Source organism: Stereum hirsutum, assembly GCF_000264905.1.
Source record: "Stereum hirsutum FP-91666 SS1 unplaced genomic scaffold STEHIscaffold_9, whole genome shotgun sequence".
NCBI lineage: Eukaryota > Fungi > Basidiomycota > Agaricomycetes > Russulales > Stereaceae > Stereum > Stereum hirsutum.
This window is the reverse complement of record NW_006763139.1, coordinates 1,242,984-1,267,133: the sequence shown is the minus strand read 5'-3', so window position 1 is coordinate 1,267,133 and position 24,150 is coordinate 1,242,984. Positions and strand designations below refer to the sequence as shown.

The 24,150-nt window shown below is 53.0% G+C and overlaps 7 protein-coding genes across 7 annotated transcripts; 1 reads left to right on the top strand and 6 right to left on the bottom strand.

Annotated features, from left to right (window-relative positions):
- Nucleotides 1-26: 26 nt before the first annotated feature.
- On the bottom strand, nt 27-854 carry STEHIDRAFT_132098 (GTP cyclohydrolase I; the record flags this gene model as incomplete). Its single annotated transcript, XM_007305515.1, has 4 exons — nt 27-156; nt 246-418; nt 499-608; nt 674-854. 4 exons carry the CDS (start codon nt 852-854, stop codon nt 27-29), a joined length of 594 nt encoding a protein of 197 aa, XP_007305577.1.
- Nucleotides 855-1,862: 1,008 nt separating this feature from the next.
- On the top strand, nt 1,863-4,740 carry STEHIDRAFT_59915 (P-loop containing nucleoside triphosphate hydrolase protein; the record flags this gene model as incomplete). The annotated part of the gene is made up of 9 exons (XM_007305182.1): nt 1,863-2,234; nt 2,299-2,411; nt 2,483-3,116; nt 3,180-3,430; nt 3,496-3,602; nt 3,693-4,132; nt 4,214-4,291; nt 4,386-4,553; nt 4,660-4,740. The coding sequence occupies 9 exons, from the start codon at nt 1,863-1,865 to the stop codon at nt 4,738-4,740; spliced, it is 2,244 nt and encodes a 747-aa protein (XP_007305244.1).
- Nucleotides 4,741-5,323: 583 nt separating this feature from the next.
- STEHIDRAFT_158180 (uncharacterized protein) lies at nt 5,324-10,282 on the bottom strand (the record flags this gene model as incomplete). The annotated part of the gene is made up of 9 exons (XM_007305514.1): nt 5,324-5,521; nt 5,614-5,783; nt 6,066-6,372; nt 6,440-7,192; nt 7,282-9,195; nt 9,311-9,439; nt 9,508-9,696; nt 9,773-10,195; nt 10,259-10,282. The coding sequence occupies 9 exons, from the start codon at nt 10,280-10,282 to the stop codon at nt 5,324-5,326; spliced, it is 4,107 nt and encodes a 1,368-aa protein (XP_007305576.1).
- Nucleotides 10,283-11,369: 1,087 nt separating this feature from the next.
- On the bottom strand, nt 11,370-16,179 carry STEHIDRAFT_158179 (uncharacterized protein; the record flags this gene model as incomplete). The annotated part of the gene is made up of 8 exons (XM_007305513.1): nt 11,370-11,675; nt 11,742-11,972; nt 12,042-12,256; nt 12,347-12,549; nt 12,628-13,332; nt 13,412-13,659; nt 13,757-15,944; nt 16,016-16,179. The coding sequence occupies 8 exons, from the start codon at nt 16,177-16,179 to the stop codon at nt 11,370-11,372; spliced, it is 4,260 nt and encodes a 1,419-aa protein (XP_007305575.1).
- A 91-nt stretch (nt 16,180-16,270) lies between these two features.
- On the bottom strand, nt 16,271-17,344 carry STEHIDRAFT_158178 (uncharacterized protein; the record flags this gene model as incomplete). Its single annotated transcript, XM_007305512.1, has 1 exon — nt 16,271-17,344. One exon carries the CDS (start codon nt 17,342-17,344, stop codon nt 16,271-16,273), a length of 1,074 nt encoding a protein of 357 aa, XP_007305574.1.
- A 944-nt stretch (nt 17,345-18,288) lies between these two features.
- STEHIDRAFT_99133 (uncharacterized protein) lies at nt 18,289-19,618 on the bottom strand (the record flags this gene model as incomplete). Its single annotated transcript, XM_007305511.1, has 4 exons — nt 19,393-19,618; nt 19,008-19,196; nt 18,591-18,763; nt 18,289-18,542 (listed from the first exon to the last, which is right to left on the bottom strand). Exons 1-4 carry the CDS (start codon nt 19,548-19,550, stop codon nt 18,289-18,291), a joined length of 774 nt encoding a protein of 257 aa, XP_007305573.1. The 5' UTR covers nt 19,551-19,618.
- Nucleotides 19,619-20,026: 408 nt separating this feature from the next.
- STEHIDRAFT_112096 (phytase) lies at nt 20,027-21,942 on the bottom strand (the record flags this gene model as incomplete). Its single annotated transcript, XM_007305510.1, has 6 exons — nt 20,027-20,546; nt 20,616-20,896; nt 20,964-21,025; nt 21,101-21,228; nt 21,300-21,478; nt 21,586-21,942. 6 exons carry the CDS (start codon nt 21,940-21,942, stop codon nt 20,027-20,029), a joined length of 1,527 nt encoding a protein of 508 aa, XP_007305572.1.
- Between the last annotated feature and the right edge of the window lie 2,208 nt (nt 21,943-24,150).

The following is a 24,150-nucleotide window of genomic DNA, read 5'->3' as shown; positions in this document are numbered from 1 at the left end:
GCGATTGAAACCATAACACCTGCAGTCTACCGTCCCTTGATCAACGTCAGGAACTCTTCGCGCGTTTTCTGTTGGGTGCGGAAACAACCCAGCATGCAGGACGTCACGGTCACTGCGCCTGGCTTTTGCACCCCACGCATCGTCATGCACATGTGGCTGTTGTGAACGAAAACAATAGAGATTTGTAAGGCGATATAAGATGAAAGTGGAGATGCAACACGCAGGAAGAAGGGTACGATACACACGTTGCCTCCATGACGACAGCTACACCGCGAGGCTTGATAGCTTCCTGGACGCAGAGAGCGATTTGCTTCGTGAGACGTTCTTGGACCTGTAGCCGCCGACTGAAGGTTTCGGCGATTCGAGCCAACTTCGAAAGTCCAAGAACGAGTTTATTTGGGATATAAGCTATAGCGACCTATTTGAAGTTCCGGTTGGATTCAGCGAATCGTATCCGAGACGTCCAGGGCTGAATCACAGAATGAATGGAGCACGGACCTTTCCGGTGAACGGGACGAGGTGGTGCTCGCACAAACTAGAGATGTCAATTTCTTTCACCAAAACCATTTCGTCGTGGTCCTCGGCGAAGACAGCATCGTTAATGACATCTGTGTGTGGACATTACCTTTCCTTTAGTTAAGGGACGACGAAGCACTGAGGAGATGGCTTGCACCTGTCAGTCGCTCCTCATAGCCTCTCGTCATCCACATAAGAGCCTTCGCATAACGCTCGGGAGTGCGCAGAAGACCTTCTCGATCGGGATCCTCTCCGATACATTCGAGCACGGTACGGACCGCAGCTGAAAGTTTCTGCTCGCGTGCGGTCTTCTCGTCTGGTGTGGCGTTCAGACGCATGACGGTAGATTTGGCTGTGCAACAAAGACGTGGAATGTTAGACACCCATACCAACGCCGTCACAAAAACGTGTTACGCACCTGGCCATCCTAATCCATTCGGATCGGGTAGAGGGCTGCCCCTCTCTCCCTCGGTGAAAGCCTCGTTGAGTGCGGGCGTGGAGATCCCGGAGGTAGGTCGAAATCCATAACCTTCGCGGATCAGAGAAGATGATGCCATTCGGTCAAGTCTGTTTGGCAGAGCAGACGAAGGCGAGGAAGCAAAGTGGGCTTCTTTGCCTGACATGTCCTCACTACGTCCTCGTTCTTCAGCAGCGTGTGCTGCAGCTTCTGTCTGCAGTTGAAGTTGTTGTAGACTATGGGAGAGCAGTTCGCCGTGGGAGGGGTTGTTGTCGGCCATGGGAATGGATGGATATGGGCGGATGGTGGGTAAAGCAAAGGAGTGTGGAGATGTTTGCCTGACTCCGAACGGCGAGCGGGGTAAACCACGCAAATTTCCGGAAATTAGCGGAACAATATAGGGGGTCCGGGAAAACGGCATGGAAACCATATATAGCAACGTTCATGGAGGCACGCTACTCTCCGAAACCAAGTCCAATAAGACAACACGTCGACTCTCTTGTGGACCACGACATCCTGGACGGGAAGCCTCAAGAAAACGTTCTCCTATCTAGCTGTCTCCCATCTCAGCCATCACCACTGCCTCGTCGCACTCTTCCGGGCTACTCTGAGCCATCCACGAAATTCTAGGATGCCTTTTCCGATGCTGTGGGCTCTTGGTGGGCTCCGTGGTCCGATGGATCCTGCCCTAACAATGTCCTCTGCGTTTCATGCGCGATGTCATTGATTACTTAGAATCGGTAAAGCTAACGCCGGGGAAATTGACTACTCCCGGATATTGCCCAACAGAGGCTATATCTTAAAAGACATCGCAGCTGGCACGGCTTGTATCTCATGTAAAGTCTCATAAGCCTGCTTGCATTTGACTCTCTCCTGTTTTCCCGCCCTAATGACTGTTAAATATCTCGCCTCTCACTGGCTACATAAACCCTCTTGCTCTTCGCCTCATTTTGTTCCCTGCCAACCTCACGCCAGCTCGACTCCTCCCATGCCGCCACCGGATTCTTTGTTTGACTTGTGGCGAAAATCGCGCTCAACTATTTCTAGGGAGGGCCGCTCCTATAGTCTAGGTGCCCAGCGTCCTCTCAACAGAGAGACATTCTCTTTGGCAACGAAATTGGCTCAACTCTGCGCGCCTCAGATGTCGGCGATTTTTTGGAGCCTTCACCCTTGGCGAGCGCTCTTGACGGTAGTGTTTGGTTTCTTGCGCGGTCTTCTACCGGTATTCAAAGGCTACTCTCATGCACTCATCATTGACGAGGTGGGTTCTTCGGATGTGTCTCATATAAGCGGCCCGCCCACCGCGCCTCTGACCTCTTTATCAGATTCAAGCTCTCATCGGGTCTACAGACATCGACATTACGTGGCACCACCTTCTTCGTCTTCTAAGCACCGAGGTCCTGCGACTGGTTGTAGAACACGCCTTGGACACGTTCGCGTAAGGACGTTTCACTCTATGTTGGCAGCGGCCGATGCTGATATTAGTCTCGCCCGTTTTGATGCTTTCAGGGCCAACAACGAGCAGGTCCTACAGGCAGCCGCGCGTTTCCTCATCGAATACAAGCAACTCGAGACGCGTGTCAGCCTCGATGTGACCATGATGTCAGACTCTGTCATCCGCGATCTCCTTGCAGAGTCAGACATGTTCGTCTCGTCATTCCAGGGTGTTGGAGGCGGATTTGGTCTACTCTCTCCCTTCGACTTCATCCGCGTCTTCACACTCCTCTCTGAGATCCTTTCCAATCTCTACGTCCTATATTCTCTCACCAGCAGCCATGCCCACTCGGATTCAGAATCACTCTCCCTGTTTACGCTGGCATTCTCCATTCTGTCTTGTGCATATCCCTATATCCAGAGCTATCTTTTCCCGTACCGCCACCGGTTTGACATTCCCTCTTTTGGAGAGGAAGAAGCACGCAATGCGGAGGTACAGGAGAGAATGCGCCACCTCTCAACAAGTGAGTCTCACCGACCGGAAGTCATGCTGTTTGGCCTGGGACCATGGATTTTGGACACCTGGGCCAACGCCCGCAGAGCTTCTCTTGGTCTCCGAAGTCACCCACAAGCAAGAACGGGACCGCGTGTCCTATCCAACCTTCTATTACACATCAACGGTGCCGAAGTGATCACTTCCTTGCAGAACGTGAGCCTTGCTTGCCTCTCAGCCGGTCAAAGTTCAGTTGACAGAACCGTACTGGTTTCGTAGATCCCGATGATTCTGATGCTTCAATCATCCACATCGCTCGGCTCCCTCGCACTATACCGCAATTCCATTCATTCCATTGTGCAGGCCTTCAGCAGTCTCTGGGTCACCCTTCAAATGACCATCCAGGGTGTCTTCTTGATGGGAGCCTTCTGGGCGAGCGTCGAGGTTGGGCAGTCACGTTTGAACCCCAAGCCCGAGGACCAGGTCCCCTACGTTTCCCGACCCGGCGGTGGAATGCGCATAGAAGCACAGTATGCAACTACTCTCCTATATTACATCACAGTCACCTCGATAGACTCACATGTACGCTTCTCAGGGATCTGTCATATACCTACCCCGGCAGTCCTACACCTGCCCTTCACCATGTGAACTTCACACTCGAACCAGGAGAAACGCTCGCCCTTGTCGGTCGTAATGGCTCTGGTCAGCTTGCTCCATCATTCTTCACTATTACTTTCAGAGGAGAGCTGACCACGCTTTTTCTTCATCTTCATACTTTTTCAATCATACTAGGCAAATCAACCCTCGCCAAAATCCTCCTCCGCATCATTGACTTCCACTCCGGCTCCCTCACGCTCAACGACACTTCCATTCGGCTCTACAACCCCTCCGACCTCCATCGCGTCTGCACCGCCATTTTCCAACAGTTCTCGAGATATAACGGAACGGTGACGGACAATGTCGGGGTCGGCCGTGTGGAGGATATGCGCTCGGATGTTAGTGGTACGCGCGATGGACCTGTACGGAGGGCAATAAGGCTGGCCGAGGGAGAAGAGGTTGTAGATGCATTGCCGAAGGGTCTGGAGACCGTACTCGATGCTGTGGGATTCGATGCGATGGGGGCGTCTGGGAGTCAGGGCTCGGGGGCTGGGTATGGCGCGTATACTGGGCCGGGCATGATGGGCGTAGACCAAGAGTGGATGCCGCATGGTCTGTCTGGTGGTGAGGCAAGTGTCTGATTTTTCTAGCTCCATCGGAGGGAATGCTTGGGTGTCTGGTGTATGCTGATGCATGTGGTTTTGTGTGTCTACTAGTGGCAACGCATTGCCCTCGCGCGCGCGTTCATGCGTGCCCATCGGCCTGAAGTTGACCTGCTGCTCTTCGATGAACCTGTGAGTAGATATTCTTCCCCTATAGATTTTCTTGCTGCTTTCAGCATCAGTCGTAACTGACCACTGATTTCCGCCCTACGGAATACGACGCAAGACTTCATCCCTCGACTCACACGCACAGCGCAATATATTCGACACTCTGGACAGAATCTCTCGCTCGGGTGGCGAGGACAACGGAAGAAAGACGAAGACGACTATCTTCATCACCCATCGTCTGTCCACTGCGCGGAGAGCCGACAAGATCGCTATGATGGAACACGGGGTATGCCTCTGCTTTTCTCCATACTATATTTCTGTTCGCTCACGTACCTCTTATCTTTTTGTTCTCCCCTCCATATGGTGCCAATGTCCTTGTTCGTATATGGAAGGCCATCATAGAGTTCGGGACTCACGAGGAACTCCTCGATCTCGGGGGGGCTTACGCGTTGTTGTACCATGCCTCCGTATGAAGTCCCGCACACGGGGAGTGCTAGACACCCCGGAGACCGACCGACCCACCTCATATATCAACTGCACGGCCAATGGAGTCAGACCCTTACTTCATTCAACTTGCTGGACCGATTCACACGCGAGATGAAACGCACGACGATCACGGCTCATTCATATCGTCAACCCACCATCTTTCCACGCAGCCTCATTTTTCTGGCCTCCCGAATACTTCTTTGTCCAATTCTATAGTATTAATGACCTTCATGTCCGTCTCCGTTCATCGTTAAGGTATTGCTAATAGCCCTGCCTCCTGTTGCTTACAGTATAACATCTCGTACTGTACTCTATTGTACTGGTATTGTCTTCTGTCGTCTCGTTAGTGATCGCTACATCGCATGTGACTACATTCCATTCCACTAAATCTTACACCGAATGACGAATCCTGTAATATACACCTTTTCTACACCTCCTTCTAACGGATGACATCATACCCACGGGCCAACATTCCCACCACACACAACACCATACCATCGCACGATGACAATAACTTAGGGACCCAAAAGAGAAACCCAAACTCGTGCATATTGTCGCTATCGCAGCGAATCAGGGAAACGTGAACACGCCCTCCTGGAACAACGCATCCACAGTGACCATGTCCGTGTTCGTGCCCGTGGCCATTGTCTGCATCGACGCAGAAGCAGATGACGATGAAGACAGCACAGACATCGATTCGGGTGAGCCGTACGTCCCAATGAGGAGCCCTGCATCCCTCACGCCACGCATAAGCGAGGGCACCGTGACCTGTTCATTTCAGCATAAAAAAGAACCAGTCGGTCAGAAGCGCAGAAGATTAAACGCAATAAGTAGATGGATTGTAGATGAAAGAAACGCACCAGAACATCCGCGTCCAGAAACACGCCGAGCAAATTATTCGTCTTCGCGAACTCGACCGCCGCATGGAGACTGGACAGTCTCTGATCGGAGGCATCTCCTATGGTGAGCGCCGTCGGACTGAGCGGTGCACGACTCTTTGCGCCGCATTGTGATGCGAAGAAGACTGGATCTGCGGGGATAGACACGACGAGGAATGAAAGCGCACGATGTCAATGGTATGGAACGTGTATGATAAGGAGGACGTCAGAAAACACGACTTTCAACAGCGAGCGAAATGAAATAAAAATTCAGATGAGACGAAATGAACAGGGTAGACCCGTGATGACCCAACGCTTTGACTGCACTCGTACAGCCAACATGCTTAAAATGAACACGGCATATATAGCAGTATGTACGGCAGAGAGAAGCATCGACCCCAAACCCAAAAAAAGTTCGAAATGAAAAGACTCACAGTTCGGCTGTTTCCAATTCACCGCCGCACACGCGTCAGCGCTGAACGACGTGAAGATGACCTTCCTCCTCCCCGTGCTTTGACTCTGGCTCTGGTATCCATAACCGAATCCGTGCGTATGCGCCGAGTCCAGACCTGGACCTGAACCGGAGGGGCGACCTTCCGACAATGCAGATGTATGATATACCGTTCTCAGAACCGCATCGATGAAGTCGTTAAGCGGGATATTATTCCGGCAGACTTTTTCGCGAATTTTGGCCGAAGGGTAAGCAAGCTCTAGACATACACCGAGTGATACGGGCAGCGACTACAAACGTGGATAGATCCTATTATTAGCATATTTCTCAAGACGAGGGAACTCCGACAAAAAATACCTTGAGGAACTCCTCCAGCGTAACCATCGCTCTCGACCCGACGCTATGCCACTCTCTCGCCGTCTCCCCGTTCCCATTCCCACCTCTTACCTCCGTCTTGACAACATCCTCCATCGTCCTCTCCGTCCTCCCACCCAACCTCTCAAGCTGGTCCAACCTCACATCCGCAACCCCGAGTTCATACTCCTCCTCTGGCAACCTCCACTCTCTGTATAAAACCGGCTGCAGATCCTTTGTCACCTGCACAATGAGATGGACGTACGTGCCCGTGACGGATGACACAGCCGTAGGCTGTTGTAAAGTCGGGATCGGCGGTTGGGAAGATGCCGACTGTTGCTGCAGAGCGGACTGTATTGGTGTCGAGGCTGAGGTCTGTGGAGCGATTTGATGTTGGTGCGGCAACTGATGGAACTGAGAATGCGCGGGCATAGTAGAAGTAACAGATGTGGTAGGTATACTCGACAACGGCCTCGCAAGTGGAGACCCAAACGGTCTTGGCTGAGCCGGTGATGGACGTATAGAAGCCAGAGCGGGTGACATGGGTGATGCCCGTTTCAGTGGGTTCGAAGGATGTGGCGAGTGCGTGTGCCCGTGGGGTAGGTGCGGTGGGTGTGTCGAATGTAAGTGTGAGTGCGATGGGCTCGAACCGACGACGTTCGGCGTCGAGAGCGACTTCCAATACGTCTCCACTGCTCCCCCGATCTCGAGCGTCACACCTTCGAACGGCGTGATAATATTGATCCCAAACGACACCTACGAAAAACCCACAAAAAGGTCAACACTCAAATGTTCTCAAAAAAAACCGGGCAGGAAAAAAGGAGAATCCAAACGCAGATACCCACCTCGCCAATAACATGCAGCCGATGGTCCAAAATCGGCAACACAAACCTCCCACTATTCTCCTTCTCCCCCCTCCCAAACAAGCTCGGCAGCGCGACCGCCCTCCCCACCGTCTTCGTCCCGAAATTCGGATAGAGCGAAAACTCGAGGCTGAGCCGCTCCAGCGTCGAAACGGGCGCCTGGAACGTCTGCACGTGCACGTCGTTCTCCGCGATCGGGAGCGAGATCGAGTGCGGGGCGGAGGTAGTGTTAGGGGAGGAGGTCATGACGAGCTTGAATATCGGGGAGGAGAGCGGGGTCGGGGTCGGGATGTCGAGGCCTAGGGACATGCCGAGGGAGGAGGAGCCGAGGAGGCGGGGGTGGAGCCGGACGGCGGGAGTCGAGGCGTCCTTGGAACTGGAGCCTGGTGTGGAGGTTGATGAAGTGGGGGAGGACAAAGTCGAATGATCAGTGCCGCCAATAGTCACCTGAACGAGACACTGCTTGTCGAGATAATTGTGCCCATACACCCTATGCGGCATCATAGGCGGTGGCAACGAAAGCGAAGGAATCAGATCAATATCCGAATCCAATGCTCTCAGCCCACTCGACCCCGTCGACTTTTCTGACGGACTCCTCACATCCATCCCTATCCCCGCCCCAACCGTGGCACACGAAGCCGCATCCTCCTTGGTCCCCCGCGCCACACCCGGCGCGCCACCGCCACCCTTGGGCAACAACAGCTCGACGCATCCCATATGTCCGTACCAGGCCGCCCAATGCACCGCCAAACAACCCACCTCATCCACCACCTCCCTCCTCGCGCCCGCCTCCAACAACACCCTCACACAATCCTCATGTCCCCACCTCGCAGCATGGAAAAGCGGCGTCCACTCGTTATACTTATCCGCCTTATCCCATCCTTCGTGTCTTTCCTCTCCTCCTTCACTCAAGCCTTCCGTATTCGGACGCGCATGAACAGGCTGGACGAGCAAACGGCAAATATCCGCATGTCCCTTCCTCGCCGCGAAATGTATCGGATATTCCCCATTCGAATTCGGTAACGACCTCGCCCCATGCTCGAGCAACAACAACACCACATCCATATGTCCCGCCAGTGCCGCCAGACTCAACGGGATCAAATCCGTCTCCTTCTCCTCTCCCCTCGGTTGCGCAGGCACACCTCCCTCCTCCACCAACACCCTCACACAATCCACACAGCCTTTCAAAGTCGCATAGACCACTGGGCTGTAATTCTCCATATCCTTCACGTACGGGCTCACGCCCGCTTGGAGTAAGAGCCGACAGACGTCCGCGTGGCCGTTCATAGCGGCGTAGTGGATCGCGGAACGACCGTAGACGTCGATGGCGGAGGCTGGGACGTCGTGTGCCAGACACATCGAAACGAGGCGGAGGGCGCCTGTTATCGAGGCTTCGTGGAGACAAGTGCGCCCGTTGATATCGTCCACGAAGGTCCAATCGAAAGCTTTTCCCGTCCCCTCTGTCGTCGTCGAAGTGGTCTTTTCTTCCGCGCCAGTATCTCTAGCAGAAGAACTAGCCCTCGAAGTCTCAAGGATCAAATCCGCCAACTCCTCCGGCGCATCAACGACAGCCCTCCAAAGCACCCTCGTAATATTCGCCTTGTTCCTGCTCTGTTCCTGCTTCGCCAGCGTGTCCGAATAAGCCACGATCGACCTGATGGCAGCCTTGTCCGCGTTCGCCACGGCTTTACGCAGGTCAGATTCGAGGTCGCGGAAGAGCGAGGTAGTGAGGGTGGAGGACGAGGACGAGGGGCCGAGTTCGGCGGAGAGCTGTTGGAGGAGGAGGAGTTCGTCTACGTCGGGGGCGGTGGGGATGTCGGAGAAGGAGAGGCCGGAGGAGATGTCGGTGATGTCGACTAGGCAGGCTGTTACAGTGTCTGAGAGTTCGGAGATGAGCTATAAAATCACAAACGGAGAAAATAATCAAATCAGGATTGGACATAAACCAGTTGAGGATGAGAGGGGAAGAGGGAAGAGGGTGACGGTGATAGTGATAGTCATGAAGGCGTACTTGTCTGTTAAACACAGGTTGGACGTCGACTTGTCTGGCCAGATATAGCTCTTTGGTGGTCGATTTCGACCGTTTATCCCATTTCTTGAGGATCTTGCGGAATCCCGTCGCGTTGATCTCGATAAAGTTCTGTCGTGCCACCGCCACAAGAGGGTCAGTGCAAGCTCGGATAAATCTGATCTGCGGGATAGCCTTACCTGGAGCTTTTGTAAATCTCGCTCCAAGAGATGAAACCCCTCCTCGACCGCTTTCCACTCCACATAATTATCCGTCGTGTCGTCGATCCCATTCGGGATGACCCTCATGGCCGCAGCTCGCCGTTTCGAGAGGAGCGTTTCGAGACGGAGTTTTAGTTCTGCTTCTTTGCGCAGGTAGAACGCGTTGATCTAACACATATAATAGATTAGCACAGACAAGACAATCGGTGTTGAGCAAGAGCAAAGATATGAAGGTGAAGCATACCTTCTCGAGCTCTCTTTCTAGTTTGAAGAAAAACGCGGCCTTATGGGCCTGGAAATCCGGGCCCCTATCGTCGTCTTGACCCATCGTCGTCAACACCGGAGGCTCATCCATCCCCAAATCTACAGCCACATCCACCTGCATCGGCACACCCGTACCCTCCTCCTCTCCACTTGCACTCCCCTCCTCATTATTATTATCACTGGTCCCACTGAGGATCGAACGATGTGTATGAACTGGTGAGAGCGCATGAGTCTGAGCTACGGGTGTGAGGATATCCGCAGGTCGAATACCGAGTGCGAGTGAGGCAGCCTCTGAAGCTGGACGTTTCGCAGCGAGGGAAGAGACGATCTTCTTGAGGAACTTGTAGTCGAGGTAATACTCTGACCAGCCGGGAATGATCTCCGCTTGCAGCTGCTTTCCGAACTAAATGCATAGAGTGGTAGGACGGAAGTCGTAAGTGTCGGTTACTCGGTTTGCGTCATGAACGATGGCTGGAGGACGCACCTTCATGGTTGGCGACTAGTCAAGGGAGTAGTACGTGAAGGAGCAAGTCAAGAAGGACGAGGAATACGTTCAGACGGAAAGAGATTATATCCTTTAGGTCGTGTGTGCAATAACGGCACTGCTGGGCAGCGGGTACGAGAAGTGATCGTTGGACGCAACAGACAGCTGGGGACGGACCGCCAGAAGGAGAAGGTCGAACGAGATTGTATACACGATTGGGGAGTCTCGAAGACGGTGGCGTGGCGTCGTCTCTCCAGAGAATGAGCAGGTGAGCAGGTGAACGTGAGCAGTAAAGGCTAGAGGATCACCATCGTCCGTCCGTCCGTGCTCAAAACACTGCGCAAAATACAAACAAACACGCCAAATAAAAACGCCGTTCCGTCAGAAAACCGTCCTGCATCGTTCACGCGATGAAAATCGATAGCAAGACGAGGGAAGAAAAAAAGAAAAGGACTGAACTGATCGATTGCACCGCGTTCGACGCGCGCACGGTCTCTCTTTTCGCTGCTGCAAGTCGTTGAAGACAAGACGAACGTGCGTCTCGTTCAACACATCATCCCGTCCAGATGCGGACCCGCTCCGGACCCGCGACTACGGCGCATTCAAAGCTTCCAAGGGATCGAAGATCTCAGGCGATCTTCCTGCCCCACGTGTCGGTAGTTCATTTTGAGGTCGGCGACGAAGAAACAATGGCCAACCCCAGGTAAACTGTGTAGCGCAAGATACAAAATAAGTACAGGAACAAAACCCTAAGCTACTTTATACATTAGATCGAATATCGAGAGTGTGCATAGCGAAAAAAACAAACAGCCAGAGATCGACATATTGAGTCATCAATACAGGCCTGCGAGGTAAAGAAATAACGATGAGAGGATAGTAGAACTCGAGGTAGCCCGTGAGTCTCAATGTCGATAGTGAGCGCGTAAGAGCATAGGAAAGACGTGCGACGAGATGGACAAAGCCAAGAGATGAGGAGCGAGTAACGAAATAAATAAGAAACACACAGCTAGAGTCACTTTGGGCCCATAGTCAACATACGTTCCTGTGTCCTGTGCGGTCTCCATGGTCGATCTGGATCATCTTTTCTCACCGTTCAACTCGTGAACCTATCCTTCCTATCCCCCAGCCTCGCCAACACACTCGGCTGCTTCTCCAATGCCCTCTTCCCTTTCGACTTCCCATCAGTCGCCTTGGCCCCCGCACTGCTACCTCTCCCAAACCCGTTCGCACCACCCGATTTCGCATTCGGCGCGACTTTCTTCTTTCCGTGGCCAGTGACAGCTGCGCCGGACGAGCTCCCCATCCCCGAACCGCTCGACATTCCCCTCGTCATGCTCTCTTCCTTGGCCCAGAGCGTGAGTCGCTTGACGTCTTCGTTCGATTCAGCGCGTGTGGGGCGCTGCAGAAAACAGGGTTCCAGATATTAGTCAAAGACGATAAGACATAGAGGACGAAGAAGACGCACCTTGACTGGATGGTCATAATCAACAACATCGCTCTCCACCCTCTTCCCACCAAACATCGGAGGCGGCATCGCCTTGCTCCTCGAACCAGTAGTAGACGTAGCAGCGGGGCCATCGAACGAAACCTCCCGTACATTGAACCTCCTCCCGTTCTCATTCTCCTCCTCGTCATCGTCGTTCTCATCTTCGTCTACCCATGCAACGTTGTGGATGTCCAACGTAGGCTCGTTCTTCTGTATTCATTCAAACAAGTCAGTGTGAGTTGGAGGATGGATCATGAGCGGCGAGGAGAAAAGACGTACGAATTGCCCAGCCCGAATCGCCCTCCTCACCTCCTCCGCAGTGATCTCCTCCCTCGGACCCTCTTCGTTGTCGTCATTCTCATCACGGCCCTCGACTGGCCCTCCGTCGACGTTCATCTCCTCGTCCTCATCGGCCACGATCTTTGCGAAAGCGTCGTCCTCGTCGAGGTGACTCCGGTAGGCATCATAAAAGGCTCTGGTTTCCGGGTTCTTGGCTGTCCGTGCATAGAAACATCAGTATATGAAGACAATAGATCTCGACCACCGAGAATAAGACACAAATAACAAGGGCAAAAAAAACGCACCAAGGTCCTCAAGCTTATCCCCCTCGATCCTCCTCTTTTTGTTCATGCTTTTCCTCCTTAACATCCTCGCCTCCTCATCCTCCTCTTCGGAGTCCGAATCTTCCATCCCAAGACCACGGTTCCGTCGTTTCGTCCTCATCCGGCCTTGGACGACGTCGTGTACAACTTTGGCCATCTTTGCATCATCCTGTTCTTCATGCTCTCTGCGTCATCAACAAGAGATCAAAAAGTCAGCGACTTCAGCAACAGCAAAGCAAAGCGGAAAAAAAAATTCGACCGACCTCGCCTTCTCCACGACCTTCTCCCTCGCGATCTCATCCTCCCCAATCACCCTCTCATCCAGCAACCCTACCAAATCTCTCCCATCGTCCTCTCCCTCATCGTCCTCATCCCCACCCGCACCGCCGATCTTCCTCTTCAACGTCCCTCCCCACCCAAGCATCTCATCATCATCTTCCTCCTCCGCCTCGTTCATCACGAACTCCGACCTGCCCACAGGCCCATTCATCTCCCTCATCATCTTCTCTCTCCCTCTATCCTTACCCAAACTCTTCGCCCCGGCAAGCAACGCACCAAACACATCTTCCCTTTCCCTTTCCTTACCCTTCTCCTTCCGCACTGGTATTGCCAAACCCGGCAGCGGACGCTTAGAAGGACTCGGGCTAGGACTCGGGCTCGGGCTTTCTTCCTCTCTTCGTTCCTCACTACTACTATCCCTCCTCCCCTTCCTCAACCTCCTCAGCCGTCCACGTTCCTCTTCGACATCTGGTGTTTCGAGAGTAAGCGTACCGAGTGGTTGACGTGCGGTGCGGGCAGTAAGAGTAAGGGAGGGTGAGAATGCGGGGGAGAGGATGGTGGAGGACGCTGCGTCGGACAGGCGTCGGCGATGGGTCTGGGTCATGTATTGGGACTGGGTGAGACGTTGGGAGGGCGAGGGGCGGTAAAGCTCGGGGGAGGATACGTCCGGTCGAGTTTGCGTCAGGAATCTGTAACAAGACAACATGACACCATCCATGAGCATTGTAAACCGCGGTGAGGACAACGGTCGAGATCAAAACCACAAACCCATTTTCCGTGACCCAAAGCTGAGGCTTTCCCTTGCCGTTGGCTTCCTTGCCTAGCACGACATACTCTTGTTCCTTCTCGAAGATCGCTTCCGCCTTCTGTCGCAGCGTGTCATCCACCTCGAGCAGCTTGTCGGTGTCGGTGAAAGCAGGATCGAGAGTGAGGGAGATGTCTTCGGCGGAGGTAGCTTGACCACGGAGGGCGGCGAACCCGCTGCCACCAGCGAGGTTTGACGATTTGATAGAGGACTAGAAATTCGAGAAGTTTCCACAGTACCAAAAAATGGCATGAATGGCAGACTTAGACACAATCATGAGAAAAGAGCAATGGAAGCGAGATACGCACCACCTCCTGGGTGAACTCGAACGAGTCCTCCAGCCCACCAAACTTCATCCCCTTCAAACCACCTCCTTGCGTCAAGCCCTGCGTCGGGATCAAAGCTGGCGCCTTCATCTCCGTCTTCTGGCTCTTAGCAGGCTTCTGCGTCCTGAACTCGTCATCGAACATATCGCCAAACCCGCCCCCAAGCCCCACCGGTGCAGGCATCAGCTCGCCGTTCCCATCAGCTCTGTCATCGAGACCCTTGCTCGTACTCTTCCCCTTGTCCTCGTCGGCGTCCAAGACGGGAGACGACTTCAACAGCTCGACGAACGACTGATTCCGCCCCAACACCCCCGTCCTCTTAGTCGAAGGAGTAGCAGTCGGATTCGACAAAGGCAATGCAGGATCACCGAACGGATCATCGATCCCTTCAGGTGGAGTGGACAGCTCCTTCAACGGAGTCCTCTCCTCACGTACCCCTCTCCCATTCTCCGGGCTAGCGACACCACTTAGCCCAAGGCCAGAAGCTGATGAAGTCGATGCGTGTCTCGACCTTAAGCCTGGGCGGACAACACCTGCAGAAGATGAACTCTGAGAAATTGAAAAGGGACCGAATCGAGGGACGGAGTTGTTCTCCTTGTCTTCTCCGACGTCGTACATCCGCTCTCGGGCGTTCTCTTTGTCGGTATCGGTTGAGTTCCCATCGAGGGACCGTGCTTCCGCAGGTTGAGCATTCTCATCGTCAGAGTCAAGAACAACAGCGGTACGAGCGGGTCGAGCACGAGGGCGTGGACGAGGTCGGGGACGGGGTTGTGCGAAGATATTCTCCTGGTCTTCGTCCTCGTCGTCATCGAGTGCAAGATCGGCTGGACGCTCGTTCTCGTCTACTGCCATATTCTCGTCACCGACCCATTCCTCTTGAGCATTCTCATCCCCTCCCTCGTCTTCTCCGTCACTGCCACTTCCCCTGTCGACTGCTTCGTCCTCCTCAGGGACATACTCTCCGTCACCTTCCTCATCATCATCTGGATTCATCTCATCGGCGTTACCCTCAGCTTGTTTCTTGAGAGCCCTCTCTGCAATCTCTCTCAACTTCTGCTGCCCTTCTGCATCGTCAAGTATCGTCTGAGGTAAACTTCCGCCCCTCCGCACCCACTCCTCCTCACGCCTCTTGACTTCCCCCGCATTTATCTCACGTTGTCTTCTCAACAACAGCCCGCCCAATCCCGCAGCCGTCCCCAAGTCCGTCGCTCCGTTTCTACGAGCCTTCGAGAGCGAGTGAGCCGTCGAGTTAGTGATCGCCTTCGCCCTTGAACGTGACGCAGCATCTCTCTTCTCGAATGCCGGCCGTGCCAGATCTCTCAACATCTCCTCCTCCTCGTCCCTCTCATCCTCAGCATCCTCATCCAGATCTACCACTCCATCCATATCACCCATGGCCTTCTTCCTCGGTGACTTCCTCGGTGACGGTCGAAGGGGCGAAGACCCCTGATCAGCCCTCGCCAAAGGAACCTTCCCATACGTGACCGCCATCGCCGCCCCCTTCGACTTCCTCGGCATCAACTTTCTCTCCCTCCCCACCTCCTCAACATCCACCCTCATATCCCTCCCGGGTTTCACCACCTCCAACTCAACACTCTCGTCGTCGTCGTCGTCGTCTTCGTCACTGTCCACGACGCCAGCAAGGGCGCGCTCCTGTTGTCTTGCCAATGCTTGTTCTTTGAACTCCGCGAGACGTTGAGCACGGGCTTTAGCGGCTTGTTCGGCTTGAACGCTCGAGAGGATGTTGGACACGGTTGGAAGCTCCATGTCAGAGCCCTCGGAGTCCGAATCTGCCAAAGGCAATCTCGGTAGTGGGAGTGATGGCATCGAGGTGCTAGGACCAGGCTTTGACTTCGGCGAGTATTTAGAGATGGACTTCATGTTGCTAGGAACGGCGGAGGTAGAGGCAGATGGCAAGAGACGCATGGCATTCATGCGGAAGGGAGAAGGCGTTGGGGACTCTTCTTGTGTACGAGTTGGAGGCGGAGGCGTAGATGTATGGGAGGCGCGCGCTGCAGCAGGCGGAGATTGCGATCGTGAGGGAGAATGTGAGGGATGGCTATCATCCATGTCGGCTTCGGAAGAAAAGGGTATAATGGGATCTGAGGAAGCGGGTGCGAGAGGTTTGGTCTTGGCTTTGGAGGGAGGTGGTACAGGGCGTGTAGGAGCGCTACAGATGCAAGTGCCATATTTGTGAGCTGTAAGGAAATGTATGACATAAAATGAGAGAAAAGTGCGTACGGGAGGGCGAACTTGGACAGAAGTCCCGAGAGAGGCAGAGTTTTGCTGGTCTTGGGAATGGCAGCTTCGCGTTCTGCTCTCATCCTCGCAGTCACGATCTTCGACTTGCGTTGGTCTTTCTGATTCAAAGGCTGTTGTCGCAGTCGAGGAGCGAGATGTGACATGATTGTAGGGGAGAATGTTGACGTGGCGGTGGCACCGCCAAGGAAGCATAGACAATCGTGTGATGCATTAGTGGGAGTTTCAAAAACCGATTTAAACAGAGAGGCGGACCTTGAGCTTCTTCTCCGCAGGAGTTTTGCTCCTGCTCTTCGGATCACTCTTCAAAGCTAGGCCAGCATCCACCGGGGCAGCGAACTCGAGAGGTGCGACATCTCTCGTCGCCTTCGCCTTTCCTTTACCCTTAGTAGGTTTACCCTTCTTCCTCCCATCAATAGACGAATCTGTCGTCGCCAGAGGCATATCGATATCCGAAGTGGGAGGGGTATAGTCGCCGGGGTCCTTATTCGGCGTATAGTCTATGGAGTGAGGATCCGCAGACACGGGTGACGAGGCCTCCAACGAAGCGGAGTCTTTCGGTGGTTGTGTTGAGGAGTTTAGGCGCACGGTCCTGTCGCCTTCTTCCTCGTCAGAATCGGAGTCGACCACACGCCGAGTTGGTCGTTTACGGGATGCAGGGAGGGCGGGGATGGAAGAGGCGTGGGAAGATGACAGGGAGGCAGAGGAGACACGCGCAGGAGATGCGATGTATGAAGCAGAGCTAGTACCTGTGAGAGTGGCGAGAGAACCACCGAAAACGTCCTCTGTATCTGAGGCAGAAAGAGTCGGGGTGCGCGCTAGAGACATAGGCGCATCTTCGTCAAGGGCGGCTGTTCCCGACGAAGGAGACAATGGCCCTTTGGCATGCGAACGTAATATTCCGTTGGTCGTCGAGTCATTCGTAATGGAGCCAGAGTCAAGTTCCTTCATGGCTTCCTTGAAGCCAAAACTGTAGTTGCCCGTGCCGTCAAGGGCAAAACGCGAAAAGTTCAAAGGGACGCTGGACGAATCCGTCGCGTTCTCGTCATCTGCGACCTCGTCCTCGTCGTTGGACTGCATCTCGTGATCGACATCTTCCGTAATTGACGTATCTGGCGGAACATCGAGCCCATCTGAGTCTGGCTCGACTTCATCATCGGAGTGTTTAGAAATATTGTGCGCGTTTGCGCGGGTAGTAGAGAGCGACGCGCCGGCGTCATCTGAATGTGAGTGGTCGGGTGGTGCTACGTCCTTTCGACGTCCATATGTACGTGCGACACGACGAGACGCAGGAGGAGGAGAGTCGGACATTGTCGACGACGATGGCGGGAAGGATGGCGAACGATGAGGGCGAGGCAAGCGAGACCCTGAGCACGATGAGGCACGATGCAGGAGGTCCCTGGCCATCGCCGAGCCTCGCGCGCGTGACGCATGTCACTGTGACACGACGCGTTTTTCCCGAAGTAAATACCGAACACAGTTGTGGAGATCAACGACTACTCTCTTAGGGATTTCTCTCGGTGTCTCTCCTGGCCTTCAACATCATGTGCATTGTGTCTCCCCTCTGCGCTGTTCCGGTGTTTTTCTTCTACTTTGCCCTCATTCTGAACAGTATGGTCCTGTGACGCTACGCGTTTTCGCGACGCGTCTTTGGCAATCGACGCGTCGGATAGGGGCTTTGCGTCCACTCATCTGCAGCTTCGAGCGCACAACTCGACTGGTACAACAGAAATGGGGGGGAAACTCTCTGTTAGTATCCCAACTGTTGAGATTGCACAATATCTCGTCATACAAAATCTTTTGTGGCTGCATCTTGTATAATGCTCTGAGTGCTAGTAGTAGTGTTCCCACCGGCGAAATGATGCCGGCAGGTATGCGACAGTCGGATGGGTTATCGCGCGCTCTGCCGCCAGTAAGTGTTGATATCAGGAAAGAGCATCTCCGCCGCTCGATGGTTCACGTTAACGTTGTGAAGGTTCACGCGAATGCACTCCCGCTCTCAAGAAAAGCAGGAAGAATATACGTTAAAATTTGCATCCCATGCGCGATAAGAGAGGTTTGAGCAGTATAGTATTACATTAGATACAATCACATACAGATTCCTTACATTCTTCGCCTTCTGGCAAACCTCTTCGCCATTGGTCCAAGTCCAAAAATCCACTGTACAACCATCGATAATCACGTCTATACCGTCCCCTAACCTGTTTACCCATCTTGACCTCTCCTCGATGATATAACGCCTCCTGTTAACGCCTCTACACATCCACTTCCTCGCCCTCACCAACCATCCTTCCACCCCTCCCCTTCCTCCATTCCACGTATTCCTCCCACGACCTCGTGCACTTCCTGCTCTGATATCTCCTAACCCTCACACTCCTCCTCAAATCCTCCGTAATCCTTCCACTCCACCCCGCCTTCCTAATCGCACTATCCACCGTCTCGATCTTATCCCACCCTTGCTCCGGCGCAATCTCAGGGAGATAGGTAGCCGAAAACGCCGGCTTGTAGGCTCTGCCACCGGTATTCGCAGAGGACGAAGAGGAGTTTGTCAATCGACGGGAGGCGGTAGACAGGAGCGATGCGGCGGAGGATAGGGGCGAGGGGGAAGAGGAAGAGGATGTGGAGACGGGCAGGGTGGAGGGATGCGGGAAGGAGATGCTGATGCCGTGGGTGCCGATGCTCCAGTCGAGGTATGAGTCGGCGTCTTCGAAATCAGTCAGTAGCGATATTCTGTTCGTCGGCGAGCGCATACCCACCGGCGAGTAGATCCAGATAAGCGCCACGAATATGGTATTATAATAGTCAATGCGCAACGCCGGCCGTAGGAAATGAATTCATACCAGGCCACAGGAGGAGATAGGGCCGAGTGTATCGCATGACCCATACAGACAAGAAAAATGAACTGGTATGATTAGTAAACCCCACACCGTCGAGACAAAGGAAATGTGAAACAACCAAGCGGAAAGGTACCCACGCGCACTCCAAGCTCTCCAGCTCATCATCTTCAATCTTCCTGAAGCGATGGTCTCTAAACGCACTGATGAGCGCATACTGTGCTATACCATCACGTATGGGCATGGCCTCGAAGTTGCCGATACAGCCTCGTAGCCGTGGAGCGCGGCCGGGGCGAGATGAGCGCGTGTTCCAGGTGACGAATAGGGGGCTATGGGTACAGTGCAGCGGTACGGCAGGCCGTCATAATACGTACCCAGAACCAACGAGAAATATCATACACGGAGGGTTTGAGTAGACAGCAGCAGGTAGATACGGCATGGATTTAAGTACGGTACAAGGCAACGAGACGAAGTATGAACATCAGCATGCGATGTAGCGGAGAAAGTCGAGAAGGAGTCACGAACTACTTGTCATCCGCAAAGAGAGGTGGAACAGGTTCAGCGTCTGTGAGCGAACAATAAAGTGCATCAAAAGCTTGGTAGCAATGCTCAGGCAAGCAGATGTTGTCCTGCTCTGTTTCCGGGATAGCATGTGCGGCGGGGTCGGGAGGTACGAGGGCCATCAATGTTCAAGTTGAATACTGGTCAAACTAGTAGAAGGAGATAGGAAAAGATCTAGAAAAGTGAGTCGGTCAAGGGATTAACGAGGGAAAGGAGAGAAGGATGAAGTAAGAGCGATGTCGAGGGATGAGCGCTGAGCGCTCGAGCTGAGGGCATAGCATTGATTTGAATCGGCGTGTCTTTGTTTCGGTCCGTCATACCGGTCCTGGCAAGATGTGGCACGCTCAGACTGAATGGCCCATACCATAGGACGTTCAATGATATTCCACTCCGAAGGATTCATACACTTCCCAGAGTACTTGAATCATTGTGGATATGACAGGAATCCTTGGAAGACAGTATCGAAGGCGCTTTCTCAAAAAAATTGGTATATATGTTGTTGAGCAACTATGGGCCACACGACCTCCGTATTATTTGATTACAGCAGTATTCGAGGTTTATAGAGTGAAATACGTGATTCATTGGCTATCGCGGAGAGCTACGCAAAGCATTTCTCCCAGTCACCCTCCCCATCCTGTCTCGAGTACGCCTGGCTTTCCACAAAAGCGTCCAATTCACAAAGCCCTACTCCCTCAACACCACCACAGAACTCCAATGGCTGCACCGCATCATTCACCAACAACCTCACATACGTCCCACTATTCGCATGGGCCTCACCAGCATTTGAATTGCATTGTAACCTTTCAACCACCATCCTCCCACTGAAAGGTACCAACTTTGACGTGATCCACGTCCTTTTCGCATTCGGCGTTGTAGGGTCCAAAGTCTGATTAGCGAGCTGATATTGCTTGAAAATACCAATAGCGGCGAAGATGGAGATGATCTGGTTGTCGTGAGAGAAGTCGGCATAGAATGTTTGGTTAAGGGGGAATGTAGCGGATGACGAATCAAGTGTCGCGTTGGTTTGGGTGTGGTCTTGGACAGGGGAGTTCGTGAGGCGGGCAATGAGCTCATTGACGTAGCCTACACCTTGGACGGGGCCGAGGACTTGACCGTACCTGCATCATCAAGAAATACAAAGTTAGAGTCAGAGATCATCGAATATGGACAGACGTAGTAAGACGCACCCATTCCCATAGAACTTGTCCAAATCTCCCCAATACTCGAATGCGGCCCATTCCTTCTCTTCGAACAAATCGCAAAATGGACTCTTGCTTTTAGAGACGAGGGTATGGAACGCGCACATCGACATCAAGCTATAGATATCGTCGTCCGTGAGATTCGCTCCAGGGGCCTTCTCGTTCAGACGTGCTGCGATAGATGGCCCATATACGGAGAGCCAGTCATCGGTTTGGTCGTCGCTATTGCCAGCATTAGTGCACATCCCATTTTCCAAGGTGTCATTGGCCTGGTTGAGGTGAATATCGGAAGTCAATACCGGAAGCTCAAGGGGGGGTGCAAATAAATGTTCTTACATCTTCAGAAAGGACAACGCTGAGTGTGGGTGCGAAACTAGCCAGACTGACATTCCCGAAGCCTGCCGCAAAGACCAGACCATCGCATAAGATAATCAGACTATAAAAGCAAGGCAAACAAACCGAATGAGACGTACCGGCAGTCCAATTCGTTGCGGTATCCACCACCCTCTGAGAGCTGCTAGCCCTCACAAACGGCGCCTCGCCTCCGCTCTTGACTAATTCTGAGTACCTTTCCCAAGCTTCTTTGCCCGCTTCAAATGATCTATACACGGAATTGAACAAGGTCAGCCTGACACGAGCAATAAATAGTCATGTGGGGATGTAAGAACGCACTGAGAAGCCCCAAAAGGAATCAAATCGGCCGTCCCAAAGTCATACTCAAAGTCCTTCAAGAAATCGAACTTCGTGTCCAGATACTGTGTCGCATTCTGGAGTTTTCCAATGCTGGAGACTATCCTTTCGGCCGCTCCAGACGTAGGGAACCGAGCTCCATGTCGTTGAATGAGGTTCACCTAGGTACGCAATGTACGCAATGTCGTCGTATAACCATTTGAGGTGGTGAGTATTATTCCGCGCATACACAACTCGAGTTAGAAGAATGATAGCGAAGGGAAATTACCTGCGTGATTGCACATCCCTGTGGAGGCGCTGGGTAGTTGCCCGCAGGCTTCCAGGGAGCATACGCTGCCCAATTGCTCGTAACCTCGACCGGCAGACCCAATCCATCATTCGTAGACCGCTTGAGCTCGATCTCGTCGATTGAAGATCGAGAGAAAATGCGACTTGAGAGGTGAAGGGCATCCGGGATGTTTTTTGTATTCGGGACGACGATATAATCCAGCAATGCACCAGACTGGCGCAATCCGGCCGTGACGCCGACGAAGACCAGGACTATGAAAGCAATGACGCAGATCACAGATGACCAGAGCTGCTTCCCCCTAGGAGGTATAACAGGGAGTCCAGAAAGCGGATACATCAAGGACGAGTCGACTGTGCACGGGGAAGGAGAGCTGAAAACCGGCGGTGGTCTTCTGGTGGGCATGAGCACGTCGTTATAAGTCACTGCCAAGCTGTAGAAGAGGAGTTAGTCCTGGAGAAGAGAAGTGACAACGTCGTCAGTGGCGACGGTTGTCCTCTACGTTGCGATTCGCTGCACCAGCGATGGGGGATAGTGGGGGATGCGTAAGTGACGAACTGTCTTCCCATTTTTCGTCGAGGCCATTGTTATATACTGGGCACCCAGGCGTCGGCGACCCAACAGAAAGTTCAGGAGACAGCAAGTGACACGCTGAGGAACGAGCAACAATATGTGCGAGTCGGGAACTGAAGCTAATAGCTATGTTCTCGCGCTCGACAGACGAACGTGTGTGACATAAGCAGTGAATAGGCATTTGGCGGAGAGTTAGAGATCAATATGATATAGGTGGTCAGAGAGGAGCGAGCGACGGGCCTGAAAATAGACTAGGCTAATTTCGACGTTGTACCTCAGGCTGAGCTTGCAATCCAATTGAGCCTACTGTATGTTCTAATATTGTGTGCGACGGCCGCCAAGAGCCTCATGATCATGATCAGACGGCCCTTAGACTTGCGCACACCCCGCCAGTCCCCAGTGAAACATCTGCTGTCAACGCGTGCGTTAGGATCTGGTCTGGTCGACAGCTTGGTAGTGCAGACGAATCCAAACGTTAACGACGTGTACCAAAGGTTTGGGCGAGGTAATAAGACGTTGCTGTCACTGTCAGAATACTCCTCCTCTGAGCACACGGTCCACTGTGGCGCAGGCTCGGACACAGCCGGACTTCGGACTCCGCGCAACCCTGCGCAACCGTACGGTCACTGGAGTAAAACACTGTAAATTATAGAAAATATTAACCTTCTGTTCACTTTCTTCACAATCTTCGCAGGGTACTGGTTAGCATATAATAATGATCTGGAGCGATAAAATAGTGCTGCGCTCTGAAACTCACATTATGCCAAATACTTTCTTGACGCGATCTGTAGCTCCGCGTGGCACAGACTGCAACCTGCCTGAACGCGTCGCGAACTCGCGGTCGTCCATTGTTTCTTTGTTGTTCTTCATCTAGATCTACGCTCGGGCCTGTGCTTCGACCACTTCCCTCTTCACTTTCTTGCTTCTTGCTCTCGTCCACCTGGATCTCTAGTCTGACACTTGACACTCAATCATCGCACTTCGTACTAACCGTCGACATGTCATCTGTTTCTGAGTCTGGTCTTGACTCTGAATACATCTCGGACCTGCTTGGCATGGAAGTCGACACAGACGAGGACGAGAATGTATTTATACTCTATCATTCTCTTGAAAAAGGGAAACGAAGATGCGAAAGAAGTAGACCTCCCTCCTCTCGACAAGGGCAAAGGAAAGGGAAAAGAGAAAGTAACAGGCCCCACTCCGACGGACTCAAGAACGAAAGCAGCCAGACCCAGGCCTCGTAACTCAGATGACGCGGGCAAACCTATGGGGCCCTCTAAATGACGCAAGGTGCTCGATCATTTGTTGTTGTCGTCAAGTACGGAGGAGCGTGTAGAAGGGTGTGAGGTTGTGCGTTTGGAGGAGGGGTCGGCGGAGATGCTTCATATGTTGAAGACCCAATACGGCCCGGACATTCAGAAGCAATGGAAAAAGATGAGAAAGGCGCGGTACCCAGGGTATACACCACCTAAGCTGTCAAAAGCAAAAATGGCTGCTGAGCTCAAGAAGGTTCCCGACATGATTCCTGTTCTTGCCCTCGCGGGGGCGCCGAAGGCGAACTTTTTCAAGGAGCACAAGGATGTCGCGCTGATGAAGCTCCACCACTTCTCGCGAGTCTTCGGTAGTACCTGGCCTACTTCTCTCAAGAGGAGTCGGCCTCAGCCTCCGATGCCGAGGCTATCATGAAAAGCCTGACCCTCTAGCCTCAGCCCGTATATCCGCATGGAACTCGGTCTGCTTTCATTCATTGTTGTCTTATCTATCTCGAAATGTGTTTATGTATTCGGTCCTCTGGGCCTCTTCTCGCGACCTGTCCCTTATGTACTCCTTCTCCTACATCCTATGCATTATGCCTTTGTATGTTGCTTTTCGGAAATTTCTCAATATATCACCGATATTTCTATGCTGTCTTCTCATATTAGCCGGGCGATCTAGCCGTGTGGCGACCTGTGTGCTCAATTGTCGGGAAAGGTT